This window comes from Colletotrichum scovillei (genome assembly GCF_011075155.1).
Source record: "Colletotrichum scovillei strain TJNH1 chromosome Unknown Contig00007, whole genome shotgun sequence".
NCBI classification, from domain to species: domain Eukaryota; kingdom Fungi; phylum Ascomycota; class Sordariomycetes; order Glomerellales; family Glomerellaceae; genus Colletotrichum; species Colletotrichum scovillei.
The window spans coordinates 1967656-1992635 of NW_023336265.1; the positions used below are offsets into that span (position 1 = coordinate 1967656).

Below are 24980 nucleotides of genomic sequence, written 5' to 3' on the forward strand. Positions count from 1 at the left end.
GGGCGAAATCGAAGATAGAATTATATTCTAAAACTTTCTACCACCTCCTTCAGAGCTTTCAAGTTGCCCTTTTCCCATGCTGTGACCTTTCCCTGCCACTTCTCCCCACCACCGCCACCCTTCACCCCCGTCACAACGTCCTTGATCTTTGGAACCAGCGCCTCAACAGCAACCTTCTCACCGAGAACGGAAATCTGTCCGCTGTTACCGTCATCTCCCGTAGCCAAGACAGCAACTCCACCACAAGCCATCACAGCGTCCTTGATGTTAACGGTAACCCACTTCACAAAGTCCGCGTTGCCATCCGCACGATGAACCCAGACGCTTTTCGTGGATTTCAACTTGACCTTTGCAGCATCTGCTTCAAACTCGGCAATATCAGCGAGCAGCTTCTTTTCCCTCTTCTTGAGATCCGCCGCGGAGCTCTGCACGGTCTTCACGGTCTGGACTATTTCGTCGGACGTGTTCTTGCACGACAGCAGCTTTGAGAGGGAACTCATTGCGCCGAGGGAGGCTGTCGCGAGGTCGATGGCTCGATCACCGACGGAAAAGTAGAGACGGTAGTTCTTCCCGTGTACTGGTTCGCCGTGATGGACGAGGATGAGTGAGATGTGAGACGTTTGGGATAGGTGAGTGCCGCAGCATCTGCAGCTTTTGTGTCAGCATCAAGACACTATCAAGAACGACCTGGCATGGTGGATGGGGGCTGCATACGTATTGCGGTCAATGTCACCGATGCGGATGACACGAACGACTCCTTTGCTCTGATCATAATCCTCGGGCATCTCATGGACCTTGGCATCCTCTGGGGTCTCGACTGTAATTGGAAAGCTGGCGCGGATGATTTCGTTACACCTGGCCTGAATGGCTTGAAGTTCCGTATCTGAAGGTTTCCGCGGGATATCGACATAGTTCATCGCTCCAGTCTTTCCCATGCCCCAGCCGAGAGTATTGAGGTTGTCATGGGTGTTCATGACGGCGGATAAGAGATGTTGACCCGTATGCTGCTGCATATGGTCCCATCGGCGCTGGAAATCGACTTCTTGTCGTACCTTCTCACCAGGATCTAGGGGTTTGGGAGAGTGATAGACGCATCGTAGCCCAACGCGTTCGACAAATTGTATCGGGATGGCGGTTGTATCGGTGCTTGAGAGGGGAGTGATTGATCCATGATCAGACGGTTGTCCGCCGCCTAAAGCGCAGCTGTGTAAGTCTCAAGTTCCAATTCATTCAATGAAGTCATGCGGTACCTTCAGGGAAGAGGACGGAGTCGGCGAATTCTATCAACCACACCTCATCGGTGCTGCTGTTGGCGACTGGTCCCGCAGATTTGTCCTTGCTGGACTTCTTGGTTGGTGGGGGTGGGGGTCTCTTTTCACATGAGATAACCTCTGCTTCTAGAGTGCGAAGATATGAGTTCTTTTGACAAGCTAATGCCCCGACTACTTGGGCTCGAGTCGATTCTGCCACTGCCATTTTTAAATGAGTCTTGCAATGTCTGGACAAGAATTGGTTCGATTGAAGCGTAGTTCCATAATGAGTGAGTGAGTGAGTCAACTGAGATAGTGGCCAACATCATCGATGAGATGAGGTAAGCAGATAAGAAAGGTGGAGACGGATGTCGGCGGTCGGGCTTATTGAGCGCCGGCTGAAAAATCCACTCACGTGATGATCTCTCCAGCAATTTCGTTTTGGTCAGGTCGTCGACGACGATGGGAACATCATTTCATTCCGGCAATGATGCGAGTCAGGTTGTCTGGAACCGTGACGACAAGTGGCGTTGATCACCGCTGGGACTCACTCCATACTTGCCTGCGATGGTCTAACGCTTCGGAGGCGTTCTCCGTGGTTGTGCATCCGGCATTGTCACGATATTCTCACGGTGAAGCGCTGACGGAGTTTGGGTCAAACGTCCATAATCAACATATTATATTCATTAGATGTTGCGATAACTAATAACAATGCCTACTTCTCATCGCGCGGCGTTGGAAGCACACGTCCACGGCTTGGTGCCCTTCTCATTCGCAATCGACTCGATAGACGCCCACAGACCGAGCACGCAGATGAGGAAGCCCGTGAGGAACAGGATAACATTGGCCACGAACTTGCACGTCTGCTTTCCGTCCTTGAACCAGTTGCCGTAGTGCATCCACAGCCAGAAGATGCCGGGAAGACCGTACGAGAACCACGAGGCGAACAGTGCGCAGATGAGGCCGAGCAGCGAGTTGAACACAGGGATAGACTCGGCAATGACCATGGACAGGGCCCAGATGCCGACGACAATGCCGATCCATGCGATGCCGGAGAGCTTCGTACGGCGAATCATGTGCTTCGTGTTGCGGAACAGGCGCGAGAAGATGTACTTTGCGGCAACGTGGCCGTAGATGACACCAGCGATGACGATGGTCGGGATGGCGATGCCCCAGATGGCCTTACGCATCGTCTTGGAGCCGGCAGCGGAGAGGGCGGGCGAGGGGACGTCCGGGCCGACAAAGACGTAGATGACGATGGCGGCGAGCAGGTAGAGCGTCGTGTCCGCGATCTGGAGGAGGGCCAGGGCCTTGGGCCAGTCCTCGGGCTTCTTGAACTCGCCGATGACGCTGAAGAAGCAGGAGTGACTCGAGAAAGCGATGGCGATGTTGGTCACGGCAAGGAAAGCGCCGGTGAAGCCAAGCTGGCGGGCGACTTCGATGCTGCCGGAGCCGATGGGGCGGGAGACGGCGACGTCACCGAGGGTCATGAGGACGGCTAGAGTGATGGACAAGCATGCTGCGATTCTTGGTAAGTCAAAGTTCGCGATAGCAAATCCTCTAAGCGGCGGGTAAACTCACAAGCCATGGACATGTAACTGGTGTACTTGAGCGTTCTCGGGAAGTTGAGCACAGCGAAAACAGCCAAACCGACGACGGCCCACACGATGGTGCAGGTAGACGAGTTGGTCAGGGTGTTGAGGCAGATGGTCCAGGTCAACAAGTGGCTGCCCATGACGAAGACCTGAAAGATAACCTGCGCCCAGCCAAAGACCTCCTGGAAGACGGCGCCCATGCCAATGGACTTGCCAATGACCTCGACGGCGTCACCAAAGTTTTGCACAAAGGGGTACTCGTTGCGGAACTCAGCGAGGACGAGACCTGAGTACGTCGACAGGAAGCTCATGACGAGGATGAGGACAATGCCGGGGACGAGACCGACAGTCGCCAGAACGGAGGGCAGCGAGAGAATGCCCAGGGACACGGTCTCGGCGATGAGGACGATGCCGCCTTGCCTGAAAGTGTGAGGGTTAGCAAGCGGACAGACGTGGCGGCGTTGAAGGATATGTAGACGTACCACCAGGTGAGAGTCTTGTAGTCGATCAGTTCACCGTCCTCTCCCGTGAGGACACTGTTGTGCTCCTCCGCCGTCGCGGGCACGTAGGCCGGCGCGGCCTCCTCACGATCGCCGACATCCCTCTTGGCCTGGTTCTGAGCCTCCGTCATCTCGGGGCTGTTGGTGACTTCTGCGGCGTTGCCCATGCTGTCTCTATACACACGCAGGTGTGTAATGCTGGTTACTGCTGGCTGTATCTGACGCGTTGAAGCCGTCAGTAAGTCCGTCCGTCGTCCTGCGTGATCTGGTCACAGATCGTGAAGAAGAAGCAGGATGAAGTTGAGAAGTGGTTCAGGAATGGAGAGAACCACGACGGACGTTCAGGTGAGAGACGAAGAGAGGGAAACGGTAGAAAATCTCTCTCATTCAAGACTCAGAGTCATTCTATCCTTGGGGGGGACCAGATTTCTTGATATAATCCACCCAGACCACGCCGCGATCGGCCTCGTCAACCTCACTGGAACCCGCGCAGGGCGAATTGGTCATACGAGACATCTGCCGAGGCGATCTCGGCGCGTCCGCAATGGCGAACCGCGCAGGGCCAGAGGGCCGTCAGACGGCCCACGGGGGTGTGAGAAGTTGTGAACTCTTGCAGCGGCACCTCTCCCAGCAGAATGACTCGGGGCCCGCACCTCCGGCCCACTCGGGATTGTGGCGACTTGGGGGACTTTGTGCCTGGACGTTGAAAGTTTGGAACACCGCACCCCTGCCCGGCTCTGGATCTACGGAAACCCTTCCGCCGTTGATTCTTCGCCGGTGATGCCCGTCTCTTCGGTATGTTCAAGCTGATGTCTCATCCGTATACTGAGTGTTCGCGTCTCACTCTAGTCACAAAGTCATGAGGGTAACTTGAGTCCCGCTACGGCAGCTAAAAAAAAAGTCCATCATTCGATACCAAGCTTTCTTCCACCGCCAACTCCCCAAGCTCAAGAAGAAGAAAAAAAAGTCAATGGGCTGATCGGCCACCCCCAAAAACCCAAAAGACGCAGAGTCACCGTACCAAAAAATGACCACAAAGAACAGGAAAATCTGCCCGGAACGCGCCTCGTACCAAAAAAATCTTCAAGCGCGCATTACCCATCCGGTACCATCTCAACCCATCAAAAAAGTCCCACACGTTGGCTAATATTTACGTGATTATATCCACTTGGCACCGGTTTTACTAATGTTGACGTCCCAGTTGGTTTGTGGAGTGGTCAATTCATGTTATTCGCAACTCCACGAGCGCAAGTCCCCCAATCTGCCCATTGCCCATCCTCTTTTGCAGGTCCCCTATCAAAAACCCAAGAAAAGTCTGGAAAGATTTTCGGCCCTATTTCCCCGCGTGGTTCCTCACGATCCACGCAACGCAAGCCGATGCCGCAGCCCGCATGCCCGGGGCCGGCGCATGCAGTCAATCTTTTACGCAAATTTGTTCGCCAACGGGGTTTCTCCTGGCGTCTTGCTTTTTGACTCTTGCGTCCACGGATATGAGTCCTTCCCCTTTTCTACGTACTCCGCTCTGCGCTGCATAGTCTGCATACTGCATAGAACGGCCCATTTCGCCGTAATCCGCTTCATTCTCGAAGCCCGCAACCGGCCGTCTCCATTCCTCGTGTCTTCTTCCCGTCACCGGGGACCATGGAGACGCGGCCACGTTTGCCTGTTCGTGGCCTTTCGAGTCTCAAGTAGGTTCACTGTTCATCCGGGTGAGCATTTGTACTTCTGTGCATAAACTGCATTAGACCATAGAAACACGTGAAGGGGACTTTCGAAGGCACCGGGTTGTAGCCAGACCATTGAGAGCCTATCATGTCCTCAGCTATTCTTCATACCCATCTGACAGACTACATGAGATCCTTCGGAAACAAGGTACTCGGAAGCAGCTAAACAAGACACAACGTTCCATTTCCCCGTATAACGCACATGTAGTCGTATACTAGTCTATACACGTGGATCTGGAGAACCGCGGGAGTCCGTCCCTCGTAGATCCCGTCTTGCCCGCCAAAAGTTCACGGCGGCTCACGACGGCTCTCCCGAGTGGCCCCTCCCTCTTCCCTCCTCTTGTGCCCCCTTTTTTTGCCCTTTTGGGACGACAGACTACCTCTCCACGGCCTCTATCTACTAATCGTTCTCTTACTCACCCGCAGGTAACCGAGATCTGAGATCTCTTACCCGTTCGTTACTCCTTCTTTCCCCGGATCTTCTTACATTCCCCTCCTAGCCATGTGCTAAATAGATCTTGTTTTTTATTTTCCTTCCCGTCCCCCGCAATCTGCAACGTTGATGAAGGGTTCGTGTCACTTTAAGAGGGGGCGGGGGGAGGGGGTTTCCCTATGATCGAGATGGCGTGCTTGTTGTTCATGAGAAAAACTGGAGCCATCTTCTGGAGGGTCATGATGGGTGAGTATATGTAGTGTATGGCTGCCCGATGATGAGTTGTCTGTGTCAGACACTTCCAATGTTGGCTATGAATGGCGGCTTATTTCCCAAAAGTACATCATTGATGCTGGTTTTATATCAAGTTTGGACGATCGACTGGATCTTCGAACTTGTCAATGATGCTCGTATCTGTCCTCTCGAGGGTCCTTCCTCGGAGTCTCGTACATCAAATCGATACCAACAGGTTATTAAGTCACTTCTCATGGCAGTTTCGCTTTCAGAAAAAGACATCGGACGACAAAGTTTGATGAAGGTTGATGTCTCATTCATTCGGGAATCGTACATCCCAGGTATCTGTCTAGTCTCCTCTCCTCAATCCACCCAGACTCCCTTTTTACCCTTCTTCATCCCATACACATTATAATTTACAGTGTTACGTCATATGTAATAGGTAACGGGACATCCCGTTAGGGAGCGTCGCGTTATTTTATCGGTGTGATGATAACAACTATCCACTCAACCTTTTCCTCCGCGTTCTTCAATGGTGTCCATTGGCTGGTGAGCTTCTCCATCTTGCCTGCCTCGCTCACAAGACTGGCAAAACCCGACCTGCTGACAGGTCGCCCATGTTTCTTCGTGCTGCCGTCTGAATCGTCTTTGGATGAACGCCCGCCCAGGCCAATGAGACTGCCCTTCCGTGCGAGGTAGTTACCGCCGAGCATGATGTCTAGCGTAGCCGTCTTTCCGTTTTGAATCACCCGTTCGCGCACCGTATTCTTGAAGCTCTTCGTAATCGATGGCGAGTCCGCGAGGTCGGAAAGGACGGTGAAGATGTCTCGGTGCGTAATGCTATCGGCGAAAAGGCCGAGGCCGAGCGCCTCCAACGCGGCGGCTGAACAAAAGGCAACACTGAGCTGGGCGGCCTTTCTCTTGTTAGGGTCTGCAGGCAGAGACGATGACCTTGGCGGGAAGGCGGAAGGCCCGTCCGTGTTTTGCAAAACAATGAATCGGCTGTACCCAGAGTAAACAGAGTCCAGCTGAGTGGGTGCCGAAAGGTGCTCTTCCGAGCTCGAAACCGTTAGCAACTGCTCCAAGCCAAGGCCAACGCCCTGCGACGGTGACGTGTTTTCCTGATTGTTGCTGTTGTGCGTCGTATGCTTTCGGAATGGTTGGAAGAGGCTTTTCTTGGGCCCTTTGTTGTGTAGACTATCCCTATTGCGGAGACTTGTCCGCCGTTCCTGTTTTCTGTCTCGGCTGCTCGTACGGCTCATGCGGCGACTGACTCGGGACTCCCGACCCGAGGTCTCGTCCTTGACCTCATCTAGGGCCGGCCCAAAGTTGAGAATCCGGAGAAGGTCTTTGTAGCCACCAACGTTCTCCGAAACGTTAATCTGCCCTCCGAGGTAATATCGTAGCTTGCCGGAAGAGTCCGTCAGCGGACAGGTGAATAGAAGATTCCAATACGGGGTGCCGTCTCTCCGGTAGTTGAGGACGAGCTCCAACGACTCCTCCTCTCGCGCGACAGTATCCCGGATGCGTTTGACGGTGTCCTGGTTCGTAAGTGACCCTTGTAAGATACGGCAGTTACTTGAGAGAGCCTCGACTTTTGGATACCCAGTAACAGAAACGAAAGCATCTGATGCGGCGATGATGGGGTAGTCTGGGCTCAAGGCGTCCGTCAAGCAGAATGACTCGGCAAGACCAGGATATTTGAAGATGCGAGTGCCGGATAGAGCCGCCGAAGTAGAGATGGCGAGCTGATGCTTCACAAATTCTGGATAGATAGACCGGACAACTCGTTGTTCGACGCATCGTGTAGATTCAGCAAACATCGATTCGAGGCCTGGGAGAACAGAATTTGTCAACTGCTTCATATCGGCATTCAGTGACTTGGAGACAGTTGAAGGTAGATTTGCTGGTGTCGGCATTGATGCCGCTTGTTTTCCAAACAGTGCTAATGATTTGGCGTATTCCTGGGTCCTCAGAAGGAATTCGATGTCCGAACCGCAGCCGTGATTTTGGGCGAAATGGAAGAAACGTTGAGAGACGGAAGCATTGGCCAGAACCATTTGAAAGGCCTCTCGGCCAAGAAAGTCTGGTATAGACAAAGTCTCTGGTTCGATCTCCATGACTGGTGGTCCAAAGCTTCGGCGCAGACTTGTTGAGACGCTGTCGAGACTGGGCCATATACCGGGTCCAAAGGTCGGGGATCTCGGGGACCCATCGGGATTGTAGTCGGTGTATCGACGGAAGGCGTCTTCGTTTGTGTGTAATGACAGGCCAGAATTGCTCCTCAGGCGCAAGGACATCTTATTCGGTCGTGAGCTTCGGGGCGTCGCGGGCGGAGAGAACCTCATGGTGGGGACGGGCAGACACGCCGACGATGGACTGCTTCTCAATCCCGGCCCCCGTAGACCCTTTGGGCTTTGGTTGTAGTCATCATCGTATGGCGGTGTCACGGGTGACCTTCGAGACATGGAAGAGGCCATGTTTGTAGTTCGGTCTGAAAAGGAAAAATGAGTGTCGAGAAAGGAGCGTGATAAGTGATAGCCCTCTGGCAGGCTCGGCCGGACGTAGGAATATGACGGAAGGCGTCTATTACAAGGAACAAAGTAGTAACTTTAGAAAAGAATATCCGAGTGTTAGCAACGACTACGGCCGCATGTTATGTGATGCAAAGAGACAAAGTGACTGACATCGATAACACATGTCACCACAAGTTGGAGGGGTTTCTCTGGAGATGGAAAAGACGGCCGACCTCCGGTGCTTATAGCAAACGCGCCGGTGGACGGACCCTGACTCGCACTGGGACAGTCTCTTTGGTGTTGTGCCAGGCTTGTCAAACGCCGTAGGCAGTAAGATGTCTTAGCTCGACGCCACGAACTTGTGGGGGAAAGCCTGGCTTGCTAGAGCCTGGGGCTTCGGAGACAAACACACATAATGAGCTGCGTCTGCCGAGCGTTCTCCTTGGTCCATTATCCCATGGCGCAGAGCAACGTTGAGGCCCGACATGCGACTTTGCTTGCGTTTGCAGGTGCGCATCGTCGATCACTGCCATCAATGCCTGCCAGCTATTCCATGAATGAGTTGCCGATATTGGCCTTCCGACCTCGTTGACTAGGACTGGGCTAGCTGCTGGTCTGTTGTTCCAGGCTTGACCATCAGGGGTCACCCAGGAGCAAACTGCATGTGAGTGTAAAAAAAGCAATGAGACCGTGCGTCAAAGTCGGTTGGCGACTTGATTGTGGCGGCGTCGAGAAGCTCCTTCACACGGCGATTCTACCTCGCCTAACAGCACTGTTTCGGAGCTAAGATGGACGGGGGTTGGGTGAGGATGCCACCATGCCATCCGAAGTCTGGCGTCGACGATGAGGAGGAGCGCGGCGAAGGCATAAGGAACAACCAAAGATGCAAAGGTTGGCCAGGAAATGTTGGCTGAATCTTGGTCCACATGGTAGACGATCTCCCGCCATTGCGTGACGACGGAGTGGCACAGGCCTATTTTGGGTCCCTCCCAGACCGCCTGGTTGGGACGCCTGTCCTTGTCGGGGGTTCATGAAGGGGCACAACGCCGTTGCGACGCTTTGGCCGGTGGCGGCGGTTGGATGTCGCATGCTGCTTTTGGCAGAGTAGCGTGAGTAGGTACACGACGGCAAGAAATGTTGGCATGCAGAAAGCGGCGGTCAGCAGAAGGCGACAGAGGAAGCAGGGCGAAGAGGACGTTGGCCCTGCAGTCGCTATTGGGGCCTTGATTGATAGTGTCCATGCCCGTACGCCAACACGGCATTTGAGGAAGCCGCGCAGGCGGGAGAGATAGAGGGACTTCCGTATTGTCGTTTGAGTATAAATGAAGGTCTCGGATACCATTGACGTGAATGTCGCAGATCGAATAGAACATGTCGCTCTTTAGAGCCTGGTACTGGCTCGGTTGATAGACCGTCGTTGGTGTGCCCCGCGGCATGATCCTTGAGCGGCAGACCAACGGTATCCGTGATCTCGTCGCCACACCAGCGAATGCTTCTCGTGTTTACCGGTGTGGCCCGGTGACCATCGCAGCTAATGGCGCTGGCGGGGACCATGAAGAGGAGGGGCGGGAGAAGAACTGCGGGCAGTAAAAACCGACTGTGCGTCTAGCTCACGACTAGGTGTATCAGGTATCCGTCCTTGCGGGAGGCTCTCAATGGTCAACATCGAGCCGTTTTCAGGTGAAGAGCGATCGATGAGTTGATGAGTCGTCACAAACGACACGCGTAGGAGGACGAAAGAGAAGTTGGAGAGACACAAAGAGGTCTATGCTTGGTCAGAGTTTGGCGGCATTCCATCGTCTAGTCCGGGCGCCAGGATGATCAGACGGTCCTTGCATGGATAGGCGGGCTGCGAGAAGGCGGGAACGAGTTCGGACGAAAGAGACTGTGGTCTGTGTGACCAAACTGGCTGATTGTGCTCCCCAGCTACGACTCGTCGTGTGATGTGCGAGCTGGAATTACTCGGTAGAGAGATGCAGAGAACTTGAGAAGTGGGAGGAAAGCTGAGGTGGAGAGGTGAGTTGGAAGGGACGTGGTGCACAGTGCCCGAGCTCCTTGGTCGAGTACGTACCGTTGCTCCAGAAGTAAGTACGTACCGCCAACGCTCATCGTGTGCGCCTCAGACATTCAGGTCATCAAGCCCCAGCGGCAGAACCAAATTTCTCCCATCATCCAACAATCCTCATCCACCAGCTGACTTGCTGCTCAGCTATCGAACGGTGAACCTGGAGGACACTGATGATATCAGGTCCTGTCATTACATGCCCGAGCTTCGTGCGGCAAGCTCATCCTCCTGCCATACCCCAGTGTTCAGTTGCCAAAAGGACGTGACCGATGAACAGCTCACCGTCTACTGCCATCCATCCGCATGAGAGCCGTTGACACTGTGGGGAAACCACGCGGGAACCAGCGACATTCTGGGGGTAATAACGTGGTGGCTGACACCCGTGTGAGAAAAGAAAGCAAAGTTGAGCCAGGCTCTCAGCCTCGACTAATTAGCTCTCAGATTAGACGCTGCATGAGCATAGGTCAATCAAGCCTGTGACTGATCCTAGACAGGCGAGGATTTGGATCAAGTTAAAGGCGTAGTTATGTCGAATCTCTCCTCTCTTCCAATTGCAGCATGCCTATTTTTTTGAGAGGTAAACATTTCATATCACCATGACACATGATAGATAATCAGTCTGCACGTGCAAATACACCGGCTCTATATTGAGAGAGCGAAGGTTGAGTAACTTCCGGCAGGCTGCTTCAAGCCTTAGCCACGGGATCTCACAAGAACCCCAGATGTTGGCCAGATGCTCAGGCTTCCGGTCCGGCCAATCCCAATCAAACTAAGAAATGCACCAGTCAACGACGACTATTCCAGCTAGCTTGAAGCCGCTGGAAGTGCTAAAATTACATAGCATTCGCCTGAGTGAAATCACAGCTAGGCCACGATGAGGATGAGGAATAGGCAAGATGCTACAGACGACTCAAAGGCCAGAGACACACTCAGATAGTCCTGTTTCGCGAAGCTTTCCGGCGAAACTCAATGAACTCATCGTCAGCTCAATTCTCCCGTCATAATCAAAGTTCGATTACAAGATGTGGTTCGTTTCCTTAGCCTCACAACCAAGCTCCATATGCGCAGGGGCCTCTATTATTCTTTCCTCAGAGAAGAGCTTCATCACTGGACACCAAGGCTCAAGTAAGCGAGAACAGACACGGGCTCCCGGAAAGTGGGTATCGGCTGAGAGGTTGAGGCACTATGCGCCCCTGCCGACAGAAGCTCTAGCGGAATCGCACTCGAGGCTCGTTGAGCATGACCTCTATCCAAAGTGTTATCTTTGACTACTGAGAACGTGTGTATTCCGGCCGCAGGAATCTCAGATGAAAGGCAGCGCTGTTGAGGTTCATCTCCCGTAGCTGGACCAAAAAATACCCATCGTGGTTGGAAAAAAGGTGCACGGCGCGAGGGTTCCAGATTTGTGATCTCATTGTCATGATGAATTATGTAAGCGGCATGCATGACTAAGCAAGCTCGCCCGATGGCCCAGCGGCGGCCGCTATAGAGACTTCCCTTACGGGCGCTAAATCGCTAAAACGGACTTCAACGGCGCTGGAGGCAACAGCATTGGCTGGGCGGCAACGGACCCGCCTGCAGAGCTTGCGACACGCCGTGACACCGAGATTCGACGTTACACCTACAACGACAGCCGCAACTCAATCATCATCATCATCACCTGCTCTTCTCCACCCGAGTTTCAGAAAAGGCGAAGAACACCTGTCGTATGCGTACCATACAACAACACCCGCTACGATGCCTCTCAGCCGTCGGCTTGGACAGGCTCTCGCAGAGGCTAGATCCAAAGCTCGATCAGTGTACCATCTACTGCGTGACCGCGGCGTCAACGACGAGGCACGCGTAGCTGTCAGAAAACTTCTTGGTACTCTCCATAGCCTTTGGTTATTGTTCGAAGACTTCGCAGAAGAAGGCACTTCGCCTGTGTGCCCAGACCACACCCTGTTTGACTACTTGAGCGATCTTCTTGATAACCCCAGCCTTGAGTGGTCAGCAAGCTCGGCAGAACCAAGAAGCGAGGCCCCTTCTCTTTCAGCATTTACCTCGAGTATCTACCGAATTCAGTGCCAGCTCGATTCTCTTGTCCGTTGCGACTCTTGGGCTGCCTTGCTCGTGCGCTTGTCGACGGAAGGTCAACGCAAAGACATTCTCAGCCAACACCTGGATCATACAGTGGAAACCACACCAAAACCCACAGAGATCGATAGCGACAGGTGTATTGCCATACTTCTAAATGCTGAGTTTGACAAAAAATTCACTGAATGCTTCATACACCGGCAATATGTCGCTGAGAGAGATATCAAGCACCCCGAATATGGTGCGGCAGCAAAGCTTCTCCCTGATTTGGCCCGCCAGCGATACACCGACTACAAGACACCCCTCCATGTGCTTTTTCACTCAAGGAAGTCGTCGCACTTTCTTCAATGGCTATTGGAATACGCAAGGCAGGAATGGCCGGAGCAGTTCAACCTTAGCTCCGGTGCCCTCTCGATGACACCTCTGAACCTGTTGATGTCGAGACTCGAGGACGATTCAGTCACTCCTTTCCACGTTGCTGCATCATTGGGCCTCCCACGGCTCTGCGAGCAACTCCTATCATGGGGAGTGGACGTCAATAAGCCAAGCTCTATGGGCACCCCTCTTTACTGCGCATTGCTTGGTCCAACGGCCCTGTTAGGGCGCTCTGGAGACCCCTCAAAACTAGTGTCTGACTGCAAACCTACCGACTCTCAAGAGGAGACTATAAGGGTCCTTCTGGATTCAGGTGCTTCGTGTACTGTGGAAACGGCTGGCCCTTGCCAAGACGAAACATTCTCACTGGCAACATTGGCATTCCTCATTTGTCAGTTGATCCGTGCTCCAAAGATCCTACTTCAACTTCTCAAGTTGGGCATTAGCCTTGATCTGAGATTCATACAGCTCTTCCATGGCAAAGATTCTCTTCTACAATACTGGCCATCGCCTCTTAAGCCTCCGACGCGTTCGTTTTTGGAGGGAATGCTTCCCGCGATCCTTGACAGAGCCATTCCCGAATACGACAGCTACAATGATATATCACTATTGGCCATAGGTATCTATGAGATCCTGGACCATTTCGATTTGGCTCGTCCTTCTAGTATTGCCAGGTCTCGACCTGTTGACGTCTCCGACACCTTGTACTTTGAACTTGTCCGAGAAGCAGTCCAAGATGGGGAGACGGCAATTGTGAGAAGGCTTATCTTGGATCCTCGTTGGAACCCAAATGCATTAATGGCGCCTCAGAGAGCAATATCGATCGCATCATCAGAAGATGAATTTGCTATGGACGAGCCTCGAGATGGAACCACAATCCTACATTATGCGGCCGAGACTGACGAAATAGCTCTATTGGCTGCTATCTTGACATCGGGAGACGATGTCAATGTCCATGTTCGCAACCACAAAGACCAGACACCCCTGATGTTGTCAGAGTCGCCCGAAGTTTTTAGGCTTCTTTTGGACCATGGAGCAAGAACCACAGACACCGATGAAAGTGGACGTAACGTTTGGCACTTCGCAGCCGCCAATTCAGACATCGAGCTACTGGACTGCCTTCAAGAGTACGACAAGCACAAAGACCACAACCTGAGGGCTGTAATGAATGACGGCCAGACCCCCATTGCCGAAGCCGTCCTCTATCCCTTCAGCTCCATGAGGAAAGGGCAAAAAATAACGCCCGCTGCTTTGAGAGGGGCGATTCACATGCTTAAAATCTGCAGGCCAGATCTCGCCTACCTCAAAAGCCCGGAATCTCTTGTTCTCCTGGCTGTCGAATGTGGCTCGGCGGACCTACTCCGCAGCTTGATTGACTTCGGCGCGGACCCCTTCGAAGTCGATGGAGAATCTCGGAATGCCCTGCACTACCTCAACGTGTCGGCTACAATTCCTCTGATCGATATTCTTCTCAACTTGGATTTCGAGACCATCCTCAATGCCCAAGGAATGTCTCCGGCGGAAACAATCTTCCAGGTTTTCAATGACAGGGCCCTATTTGGTCCCACATTCGCCACCCATCCCGCCAGCTTTTGTACTCTAGATGCTGACGTATACAGCCGTCTGCTTGACTACAAGAACATTCTCACCAGCCGCGATGATGCCGGTATGGGGCTGTGGGAGCGGTTTTGTCGCAACGTTTTTGCAACAGATGCTCCCAGATGGCCAGCAGACCTGACCAACTCTGCGCAATCATCACTGCAAACTGCTGTGGAATGCTTGATCAAGAAAGGAGCCTTGACCAAGTACGAAGAGGAACGTGGGCGGTGCGGTATCATTCCAATCTTCTCGAGGTGGACAGAGATATCTGGCACCAAAAAACGGTTACCCAAATGGCTGGGATCAATACTATTGCCAATTCTTGAAGCCACGACGAAAATAGACGAAGTTAGAGAATCGCCGGGTGTGGTAGAATTCATCACACGCGCCACTGAGCTGGAAAATCATCAAATTGCCCAACAGTATTTGGACACAGGGGATCATGAAATGGCTCAACACTATTTGGATCTGGGGGATGAGATTCCCGAGTGATGCCGTGCTCAGGAAACAGCTCAGGTGTTCCCTGACGTGGTGCGAAGCCAAAGCAGGATCGAGGAGGCTTTGGACTGCTCGAGGCGGAGGAGCAAATCGTCAGAGCGGTGGTCAGATTGTAGGATACGAACTTTCAGGGATCAAAGTGCATACGGGGCAGTTCCTGCTTTTGGAAAGTCTGGACTGGGACTTGGAGTGTCTGGACTGTGCGATGGCAATGGCAGGAACGAGCGGTGAGGACTACGGCCCTCGGCTTGGACGAAGAGGGCAACAAGCTATTCAAAGACGGCGATCCAATATCTGGGGGATGAGCATTAACGTAGAATGCATAGCCGAGCGTCCCTCTTGCCATACCGTGTTTTCAATACCAAGATGGTTTCAACGGCAGCCGCATTCTTCGAATAACCTGCGCGAAGGAAGACAACTGTGGGATTGGATACAGAACAAGGCTCCCCTGACGGGTCATTTAGATTTGCCACCTATCCTTCTTTCCCAAATCATAGTATCGTGAACATAAATGGCGAGGACGGCTTCCTCCATCGCCATCTTCTCCCAAGGTAGGGTAGCCGACATCGCGATAGTCAGAACGGCAATGGGCAGCTCTTGCGAATATGCTTGTGCCTGTCATCAACAGATAATTAGGTGAAGACGAGAAAAAAAGAGTTCACCACCGGTGTGGCTACATCTCTTGGCGATTATCATGTTGCTCATGCTGGGATTCGAACTCGGGTACCTTCGCTAAGCCTGTCGTCGAGTAGGCTGGTTGGCGTAAATTTGATTGTCGACCATTAACCGTTCCACCACCCAGACAGTTTGACCTGACCAACCGACCTAGGATGGCGCCTGCTGTTCTGGTGACAGGAATGGGATTGGAGGGGGGTATATAGGCTTGCGAATTGCTTTCGTGGGGGTATACGGGATGAATACATGGATGCGTGGGAGGGTGGATGATTCACTGCTGAGATCAAATTTCAGCGCAGGTAGATTTAGCGATGCCAACTGAGAACTAGCTCAAGGGAAACTCTTATCAAGGCATGGATGATGCGGTCCTCTACTCGGCGTGGTATCATCATGACCTACTTCTTTCGCCTGCCTGGAAAAGCGAACTCCATAGTACCTTATGCGATATAAAAAGGAAGGGAGTAGCTTCAGTACATATCATATCATCAGCGAGTCTCTCGTAGGTCTGATTCGGGAGTTAATCATATCAACATTATCTCACAACCTATGACGTGTCTAGCGTATTTGTTTTCTTGATTCTACCTCTGCTAATCGCTCGGGCGGTTCTCGATATCGGTTACACGGTATTAATACACAGTATTGGTGGATACTCCCACTGTCTCGTTAGACTATTTTTTATGATTTTCTTCCACCTTTTTAACTTTCCCTCCTGCAAAGTTCACAACCACGGGTGTCTAGCGTATATCAATGCAATCTTTCAAACTAAGGCCATGTGTCACTGTTTGAAATTTTACGGCTTTGGCTTGCATGTCTGCATTCAACGTGACAGGATCGAAGATTGCAAGTAGCATCGCCGTTGTTACGATCAGTCAACAGAAACAAAGCATCAAGGCCCGGCTTGGGAGAGCCACAACTTGAGCCATGTGCTGAAAGATAGAAGACATGTTGCTATTAGATGCTATATCCTAAGATCACTTGAGAATACCACTCTGACTTCCCTCTTTGAATGCAATCTGCTCTCCTCTGACCTCCGCAACGCCAACTCTCTCATACACGCCGCAGAGCCCATCAATGGCGACGGAGTGCACAACTATTACATAGTGTGACTGTTGAGGGTCGCCTTGTAAGTCCTTTTTCCTGGCCACAATGACACATTTGAGGTTCGAGAGCCCTCTATCTGGATTGTCGAGCTCCAGCTTGAGGCTACCAGCGTCCCGAAAGTCCCATACAGGGGCCTTGATTTCACATGCCGCCTCGTTCTCGCTTCTCTCTTTCATACTTTGGGAAGACCAATTACTAAACGGGGAGATGATGTCCGCATCCCAAGAATACTTGTTGAAGGGAACATTCAAGTATTTGATCTCCCCGGCATAAGCCATCCACGACCATGATGGAACATGAACCCCTCTGAGCAGTTCCGAGTCAATCCGATCCAGAGAATGGTTGGCCTTTTTCCACAGCAGACATCGATGGAAAAAAATATCGAAAACTCCATGAGAACCGACAGTTCCGAAAGTGCGGATGAGACGTGCTTCAAGCCCGCGGATGGCAACTGGCCTATCACCAATGGAGCTAAGTGCTAGCCCTGAATACTTCTGGTAGAGATCTTGGTAAAGCTCAATCTTCATTCCACGAACGTAGGTGTCGATGGAGTGCGGAAAGTCCGAATCTCCCAGGAACGAGGCTTTCCGGCTGTTACATCGAAAAGTCAGTCAAACGAGTCCAGCTGAAAGCATTGGCAGACCCGCCCAGACTCACTTTCTCATTTTCGTCATCGTTTCACACCTTACGCCTCTTCCACATTCCCAGTACGTCTGCTTTTCCGAGAAATAGATTGTGCGACGGGATAGAGCTCGTTCTTGAAGAATCCAAGCCCGCTTGTTCAACTCCCCGTGTTCTACATCACGCCCAAAGTCATCGATAGATTCGCAGATGTAGTAGGAGCCCCTGTCGGATGCTAACGTAACACATTGTCGCCGTGGCCGAGGTTTCAAGAAGCCGTCCTCGGTACCGCTTGCGCAGCTAGCTGCGAGAGTTACGTAGGCTGAGCTGTACACCTGTTCCATGAGAAGAGACTCCATCTTCCAGTCTTCAGGGTCATCCTGAACGATGCAGAGCGAATCGATCCAAAGGTATCCAATACCGAGGTTTCGTGTGATGTTGATAGCATCTTGGAATGTTTGGGGGAGCTCCGTCAACTTGATTTCCTCTTTGAAGCTTTCAAGATTTTCTTTCAAGGTGCAAAATTTCCTGTGTTGGTTCGGAGACCCCCATCGATGCGATAAGGCAAGATATTTTCCTGATTTCGTTTGCCCACGGTCTGCACAAAGCAAGCGGCAATGTTCGGCTCCCTTGGATCCGACGTCAATGACTCTGGTTGGAAGAGAGGTGGTGTCGGATACTCGGATACAGTCATGCGTACCGTCGCAGACCCTTATCCACGTCGATAATGCTGCGATATGTGCTTGACTTCCGGCAGCCGGAAGCACTGGCATCCCCATCTGTGCACCAAGAGAGGGCTTTCCTGACATACAAAGTCAGCGCGAGATAAATGGACGGAACTGATGTCATTCTTACCTGGCAAGCTGTACAAGACTGCAACTGGCCGTCCAGGCTTCACACTTGATGTCAAATAGCTGTTGAACTTTTCGAACCGAATCTCCCCATAGCTCTTGGATATCATGGATTCAAGTGAAAAGAACAGGAGACGACAGAGGTCACAGACTTCCAAATCTTTTGCCAGTGTTCCGAGGTTATCAGAAAAAGAGAATCTTTGTGACCAGAGCCGCTGTTGGAGGTCTTTGCATCGAAAACAAAGGGTGCTAGTCGTATTTCTCAGTGGAAGCTGACGAGAAATTTCGATCTCCTTCGACAGCGCTTGTGCTGTGTTGACATCAGGGCTACACTCCCACTCATCATCAAGCTAAGAAGCAATTACTGGTTAGAATTTGGAGCTTCTCGAAATCGCAAGAAGCTTACCGGCTAGACAGAGTTGCATTGTCAGGATATAAAAGCCAGGTCACCAGACTTCAGATTTGTAGGTAGATATTTCAACCTTGAGTGCCAAGACATACCGTCTGTTGCATCAGTGACTATTAGCAAAGGTCATATTTTGCTGGTGGCTGAAAACATACAAACTGTATGAGTTGTTAGCTCTTGATATCAACATTTAAAGGTTGTTAAAGCATAATCAGTACCATCTATGCCATGCAAGGAAGTGGTTAACCAAGATCGCGCAGACTTAGACGACTTCGGGCAAACGTACGTACTGTTGATGTCAGCATCATTATTGCATAAGGTGGAATACGGGAATTTTACATCGTTGGAATGGCCACTATCACCTGCACCTGCTAGTCCGGCGTTGATGTCTACCAGCGAATTGGTTATTGGAGGAGACCGAGATCCTAGGAAAGTTACTCTTCACCTCATGCATTAACGCCGCGTCGATCCCTTATACCTAATTGGGAAACACTCAAGGTATCTCCGTATTGTCCGGGCCCTCCTGGAGAATTAGCCTGCCAGTTCATCCAAGCAATAGCCGGCGTTTTTCCTGAAGCGTCTCTTATGATGCCAGCCAGCGTTTCATGCATTTCACTAGAAGTCGCTCGATAACGAAGGCCGTCGGCGGATGTTTCGGTAAAGCTGCTGTTGGTGTCCGATCGCGTAATGGTCGGGTTATCTGGGCCATCCGTCGCATGCACTAAAGTGGCGCTGCTATGGACACTGGCACTTCCAGATCTCGGCCTGCTTACCTCTGTGACTAACAATCGTGTGCAAATGAGCTCCAGTAACCTTCGAATTGCAGTATTCGGTGGGCATCTCGGGTCCCTTCTGATCCAATCCATCCACTTCTGAACGCCGGATTTGATACTGGCCGCTCCAGTCACTCCAAATCCATGTACATCGAAGAATTGCCGTGTTCTGTTCACTGGATGAGTGATGTCCTCGCTAAAGCGAAGCAGTTCGGCCTTTCCGTACAGAAGCCAAATCAGGAATTCGAAATAGATACAGCCGATGGACCAAACGTCATAACGTCGCGATCGCGGTTGTTTCTTAGTTAGCAGCAGTACAGCTTCAGGTGGCTCGTACATAACCGTTCCGTTCATCGTGCGTGTAGCTTCATTACGCATCTCCGTCACTAAGGTGTGAACTTTAGCCAGACCAACATCCGCAATGACGAAAAATGGCTGAGAAGTTGAGTCGGAGCTTCTGGTGTTCTCGAAGCAAAGGATGTTTTCTGGCTTCAGGTCCCCGTGCCGACATGAGGAGTCCTCTGTCGTCGAATGAAGCTCGTTCATCGCACTAGCCAGGCCGCAAAGCTGGCCAAGAGCCCAGCTAACAAAATCCGCATCAAGCTTACGGGGAGGCTCCTTTCCCCAGTAGTCTCGGAGATTGCCACCTCCGGCCCATGGGAAAATAATGAAGTATCGGTCACCCTTTTTGTAGTAAGCGATCGCCTCGATGAGGTGCGGATGCTCCATTTCACGGATCCTCTGTAGAACTTGTGCCTCGGCCTCGGCTGCGCGCTTGTACTCTTCGTCATTCATATCGACATTCTTCAGTTCTTTCACTGCTACAATAGGATGTCCGTGTGTGTCCACTGATAGGCGCTGTATCATATGAGTGTCGTATCCATGAATTCCACAGCAATGCCTTCGTGGCCGGTTTATGTGCACTTACAAGTCTTGAGCTCTTCTCAAAATGAGATTGATGAATAGACCACTTTCCCACCGTGCTGAAATGACTTTCTTTCTGGCCACCAAGTTGCTCTAAGAACGGCATGCGGTGTTCCGTGCAAAACGAATATCTGAATTGATGTTCGTTGAAGACTGGGCCAAGAAATTGCCACTGGCTTTGACAAAACAACCATGGTGAAGCACCTTCCTCCCAAAAGTCGTCCGCAAAAACCTTCTCCGTGATCCTGAGGTGTCTGGTTTCGGCGGATCGGGTCCTCACATTGTCGTCTTGGTCGATATAGAGAGGCAGAATAGAGTCGTCAAAATTGTGCTCGTAGAATAGTTCAATCCGTCTCGGGTGGCCAAGACAGGCAAGAATCGCAAAAACTCTCCTTGCTCCGGGCTCTCCGCAGACAAAGGAGGCGATCTTTGAAGTCGTTTCTGGCAACTTGGCCCCTCGACGACTTAGGGTGTTTTGGACCAATTGAGTACTTATCTTCTGTTCCAGAACGGAGTATGGAAGAAATTTATTGCCTTCGCATGTTCCTGCAGGAAGCTGTTCCGAGATTAATTGGCGCTGAAGGTCGGTCATCTCGCTGCTGTGATGGCTACTGTCGCTACCTCTCCGAAGACTGGCAAAGGACGACTTCTTCCACAACTGAGACGGTATACTCGATGTTCTCCTGGCATATATGGTGATTGAAGACACGCGGCGCGATATCGAGACAGGCGAATGCTCGAGGTCCTTGTTTTTGTACTGTGCGTCTACTACTCGAGCTTTCTGAAGAGGCTGCTTATGAGCTTTTTCGACTCGACAATTGTGCTCATGTGCTACTCCCTTCTCAGGCTACAGATCCAGCTTTATGTCGCCAGTATCTGCATCTTGGCATGCCAATGGGTCCTACTCACACGTGATGATAACCAATGACTCCCACACAGCAATGGTAAGCCTCGCATTTCATGAATACTTTAGCGACGGGCATAGCCTCCACATTATAGATGCAGGTGAAGTTGAATCTTGCGCGATTGGACTTATCCAGAGCATGCAGCAACGTACTTATGCAGATACGAATTGATAGGCTTACTAGTTGATATTTGCCATTTTCATAGCAAATTACGGTATTCCCCTCCTTTGCTCGGTACCGCACCCTCCATGACTACTTTATTGGTTCTGGTCGCCTTTTGGTGTACACCCTTTCGCCTGGAACCAAGTCCGAAGTTCGACTTCCCATACATAACGTATACATTCCAACCAACGACACGATGATACTCAACCTCTGCATGCCACGAAAACTGGCGCGCGTGGTTCGCACGCTTGCCGCATCGACCATGCTAGATCAGGCTCGGAGTCGAGAAAGAACCAAATTCTCCAGACTCCGCATGAAGACTGCAGCCTTTAACCGATACGCACATTGCCAATAGTGTGATGGCTGCGTAGAGCCAAATCAGGAAGCTGTCAGCATTGGCCGAGAGCTCAAGCTAACACTTTCCAAGTTCCAACCTCGTTCGAGCAGGTCATAGTTTGGTGAACTCGAATGCCACCTTGATTTAGGCTTGATATTACAAGGAGTTGCGAAAAAGACCGTTATGAACCTTGGTGTGTGCCACACTAGTGAACGAGAATTCCCATATCTACCAAAATTTCGGAGTGCCTGCTGATATTGGCAGGAGCAAGACAGCCCAGTGGTGAAGTTCTCTTTTAGGATCAGGCTGTGAGCATAGCAGCTAAACCCCTGACATGCATGTACTGCGATGACGTGAGTCCGGCCAAGGCCGTGCGCCGGCACAGCCAAGGAGGCGGGGTAAGTGCATCTTATCTCTTAACAGAGCCTGCAGACTTTCTCCAACGGCAAATCAGGCTCTGACGAGCAGCTTATCATTCCGCTTCGATGAGGGTGCCATGATGAGAGTTTGTCATTGGATCACGATGCCTTGGTGGTGGTCTCCAGTCTGCCGCACACATGAAAGGGGCGCCAACTGATTCCGGGCATCCCCGACTACCTATAAGACTAAGTATGGATCAGCGAAGCAGCTTCCAACAAGACTTCAGGTGTCTCTTAGACCATTCGTCTACGTGCAGAGTCACAGCGTGTACATGGGCTGTGTCAACGCCATGTCACTGGAGCGTGATGGTCTCGAAGCAAAGGGCCGGAAAAGCATTGGAGTCCCCTCCGCACTTTCGCTGACACTTACTTCAGCCTGGCGGGCGCTCATGTGGCTGCCTTCATGGTCGCCTCATTTTACATCCTGTTCTATCCCTTACCATCACTGGTCATGATTTATGCTCAGGGTTTCATAAGACCCCCGCGATTGTCGGTGGGCCGTGCTGTTGAATCCAGCCTTTAACCCCAGTCGTTTCTGACTGCGATCCCTAAGCCTGACGTCCAGAAGAAGCATCACAACGAGCGATGGCTTCTCAAGCTCTATTTTCGAATTTGAGAGACTCTCTTCAGTATTCTTCTGTCGTAAGCCAGGAATTCTTGCCAGTCAGCAAACTGAATGATCTCGTCACCAAGGAGGCCGTTCAGAATGAGCTCCCGAGAGGCCTTATAAGTAGGTTGTTTTCGGATAGCCTTCCAAGCAAAATCTCGATGACCGCAAGACGAATTTTTGCAATCCTTGTGATGATCGGAGAGCCCCACGCAATTCGAAAGCTGGTCGACGATGGCCTTACCGACGACGATCTACCGCTTGCTAGGCCAGCTCATGACAGACACAGTGGTACTTTGGAATCTAAGCGAAAACTGGAAGTCAGGGCGCTCAAAGACTGGAAAAATGAAGCCAAGGTTGATATGTTTCTGGAAAAGCAGTGGCTCTTCCTTGCTCCAACACTGGATGTCACAGGGACATCCACAGTCTTTCAAGTGGATCCGAAATGCCCACTGCCATTCTTGAGGGCAACCGAACTTCGAGGTGAACACAGCAACGTTGTCTTCAAGAGCGAGCTGCATGCGGCTCACCAAACCGGCTCTGGGGTAAGTCCGAATATTTTCCAACAGTACATGATTCAGGTACTGATGATCGATATGCAAAGGCGCAAAACACGGACAAGGTGATTGCAGTCAAGATATTTCATAACTCTGATGGCTTTACCTTGTTCGATCAGGAAAAGGAGAACCTGCTCAAGACGCAAAGTATCAAAGACAGACATCTCATTCGATACTTGTTCTTCTGCAAGCGAGACAAGTCTTACTTCATAGCTTTCCCATGGGCAGAAGGGGGAAACCTCCAGGAGTTCTGGATGTTACATACGTCAAATAAGGAGTACATGCTGTGGTCTCTGCAACAGATGCTTGGAATCAGTGGTGCCCTTCGGAAGCTGCATGACATCAATTTCCGTCATGGCGATCTCAAGCCCGGAAATATCCTCCATTTCCCTAACGGCGGGCTGGGTAATCTTGTCGTCGCAGATGTTGGAATTTCCAAGGTACACAAAGCCGCGACATACATGAGATCTATGAGTACCCTCACCAGAGCTACTACACCGTCATACGAGCCACCAGAAGCCATCATCAAGACCAACAAGCCCAGACCTCGGAGATACGACATTTGGTCAATGGCATGCATATATCTCGAATTCGTCATCTGGATGGTCTACGGGGTCAATGCCGTCAACAGCTTTGCCGAATCCAGGGAGGAAGGGACGTCAGCTCAGAGAACTTCAAACTTTTACTCGCTTCAGGGAGACATTGCGGTGATCCATCCTGCGGTAATCGAAGCATTTGCAGTTCTTCGAAGTGATCCCCGTTGTGCAGGTGACACAGCGCTAGGAGCCCTGGTCAATCTAATCACCAAGCACTTGCTCTTGATCCAAGTGGAAGATCGCGTCACCGCAGACACTATGTACAAAAAGCTTGAAGAAATCGTCCACCGCGCAACCACGGACCCCTCTTTCATAATGAACCAAGCAATACCTCCCCAAGAAACTCCAGCTATATTTGGGCGGCCAGTTGAGATTCCTCCGGGACTGAGAACTGCCACCAGCTGGTAGCAGCAAGAGACTTGATGTGGAGGATATGTTTTACTGCTTGAGTATGTTTGACGTATGACTAGGATCTTGGACAGATGACAGTTACAAAGGCACTGTTTTTTCTGCTATTTCCTTTTTGCTTATTTCTTGATTTCTTTTTATCAACTCGTCGGCGCATTCCGGTCATTCAGAACGATATGTTCAACTCTGTTTTCAAGATAGTCTTACTCCCTTGAAGTAATTAGTACTCGAACAGGCACCAAAGCCTACCATACAACTGAAAATCATTCAGTTTCGATTCTTCCTCATCGATATGACACACAGTTCGCTCGCAATGTTTCTATCGGGACTAGTACATGATGGTGGTTAAGCGTAACTCGTTCTCGAAGGTCGTTATCAAGAATAGTACAACCTCAACAAGCACCTGATGATCGGCCACCCATCGTATACAAGATAGAGTGAACCCCGTGAAATGTGCAGAGTACCAAGTCCTCATTTCGTGCCTGTACTCCGAGCTCCGATTCCGGGATCCTCCAGCCCCATGTCTTGCCCAGCTAAGCGCCGTTCAGCGTGTATTAGTAGCCCCGGGTTTCCACGGCTGCGCTATCTGTGAACGAGTGACAAGAAAATCAAGTGGTTTGACAGGAAATGCATGTCGTAAAATATTTTAGGAGCCGCAATACATCGGGCTCCAATACGCAGTCCACTCTTGTGATAGTCCAAGGAATCAGGATTACGGTAGACAATGAAAAGAAGGCGCAATTGATTTCTTTGGCCACTTCACGGTGCTATTC

The 24980-nt window shown here is 51.3% G+C and overlaps 6 protein-coding genes across 6 annotated transcripts; 2 read left to right on the top strand and 4 right to left on the bottom strand.

The window, feature by feature from the left end:
• Window positions 1-20: 20 nt before the first annotated feature.
• HER10_EVM0011994 (threonyl and Alanyl tRNA synthetase second additional domain-containing protein) lies at window positions 21-1507 on the bottom strand (the record flags this gene model as incomplete). The annotated part of the gene is made up of 3 exons (XM_035481399.1): window positions 1251-1507; window positions 715-1192; window positions 21-645 (listed from the first exon to the last, which is right to left on the bottom strand). The coding sequence occupies exons 1-3, from the start codon at window positions 1474-1476 to the stop codon at window positions 21-23; spliced, it is 1329 nt and encodes a 442-aa protein (XP_035331892.1). The 5' UTR covers window positions 1477-1507.
• Window positions 1508-1911: 404 nt separating this feature from the next.
• HER10_EVM0007993 (transmembrane amino acid transporter) lies at window positions 1912-4038 on the bottom strand. Its single transcript, XM_035477531.1, has 3 exons — window positions 3328-4038; window positions 2832-3265; window positions 1912-2769 (listed from the first exon to the last, which is right to left on the bottom strand). Exons 1-3 carry the CDS (start codon window positions 3510-3512, stop codon window positions 1973-1975), a joined length of 1416 nt encoding a protein of 471 aa, XP_035331635.1. The 5' UTR covers window positions 3513-4038; the 3' UTR covers window positions 1912-1972.
• A 2052-nt stretch (window positions 4039-6090) lies between these two features.
• On the bottom strand, window positions 6091-9585 carry HER10_EVM0004364 (uncharacterized protein). The gene has a single exon (XM_035474013.1). It carries the CDS (start codon window positions 8214-8216, stop codon window positions 6210-6212), a length of 2007 nt encoding a protein of 668 aa, XP_035331408.1. The 5' UTR covers window positions 8217-9585; the 3' UTR covers window positions 6091-6209.
• Window positions 9586-11966: 2381 nt separating this feature from the next.
• On the top strand, window positions 11967-14859 carry HER10_EVM0005892 (uncharacterized protein; the record flags this gene model as incomplete). Its single annotated transcript, XM_035475494.1, has 1 exon — window positions 11967-14859. The coding sequence occupies exon 1, from the start codon at window positions 12055-12057 to the stop codon at window positions 14857-14859; it is 2805 nt and encodes a 934-aa protein (XP_035331500.1). The 5' UTR covers window positions 11967-12054.
• A 466-nt stretch (window positions 14860-15325) lies between these two features.
• On the bottom strand, window positions 15326-20808 carry HER10_EVM0012376 (tol-like protein; the record flags this gene model as incomplete). Its single annotated transcript, XM_035481772.1, has 9 exons — window positions 15326-15389; window positions 16594-17232; window positions 17299-17860; window positions 17973-18064; window positions 18118-18161; window positions 18496-18522; window positions 18859-18908; window positions 19136-20150; window positions 20221-20808. The coding sequence occupies 9 exons, from the start codon at window positions 20806-20808 to the stop codon at window positions 15326-15328; spliced, it is 3081 nt and encodes a 1026-aa protein (XP_035331919.1).
• Window positions 20809-22624: 1816 nt separating this feature from the next.
• Window positions 22625-24362, top strand: HER10_EVM0008865 (serine/threonine protein kinase; the record flags this gene model as incomplete). The annotated part of the gene is made up of 2 exons (XM_035478373.1): window positions 22625-23191; window positions 23251-24362. The coding sequence occupies 2 exons, from the start codon at window positions 22625-22627 to the stop codon at window positions 24205-24207; spliced, it is 1524 nt and encodes a 507-aa protein (XP_035331691.1). The 3' UTR covers window positions 24208-24362.
• Window positions 24363-24980: the final 618 nt, after the last annotated feature.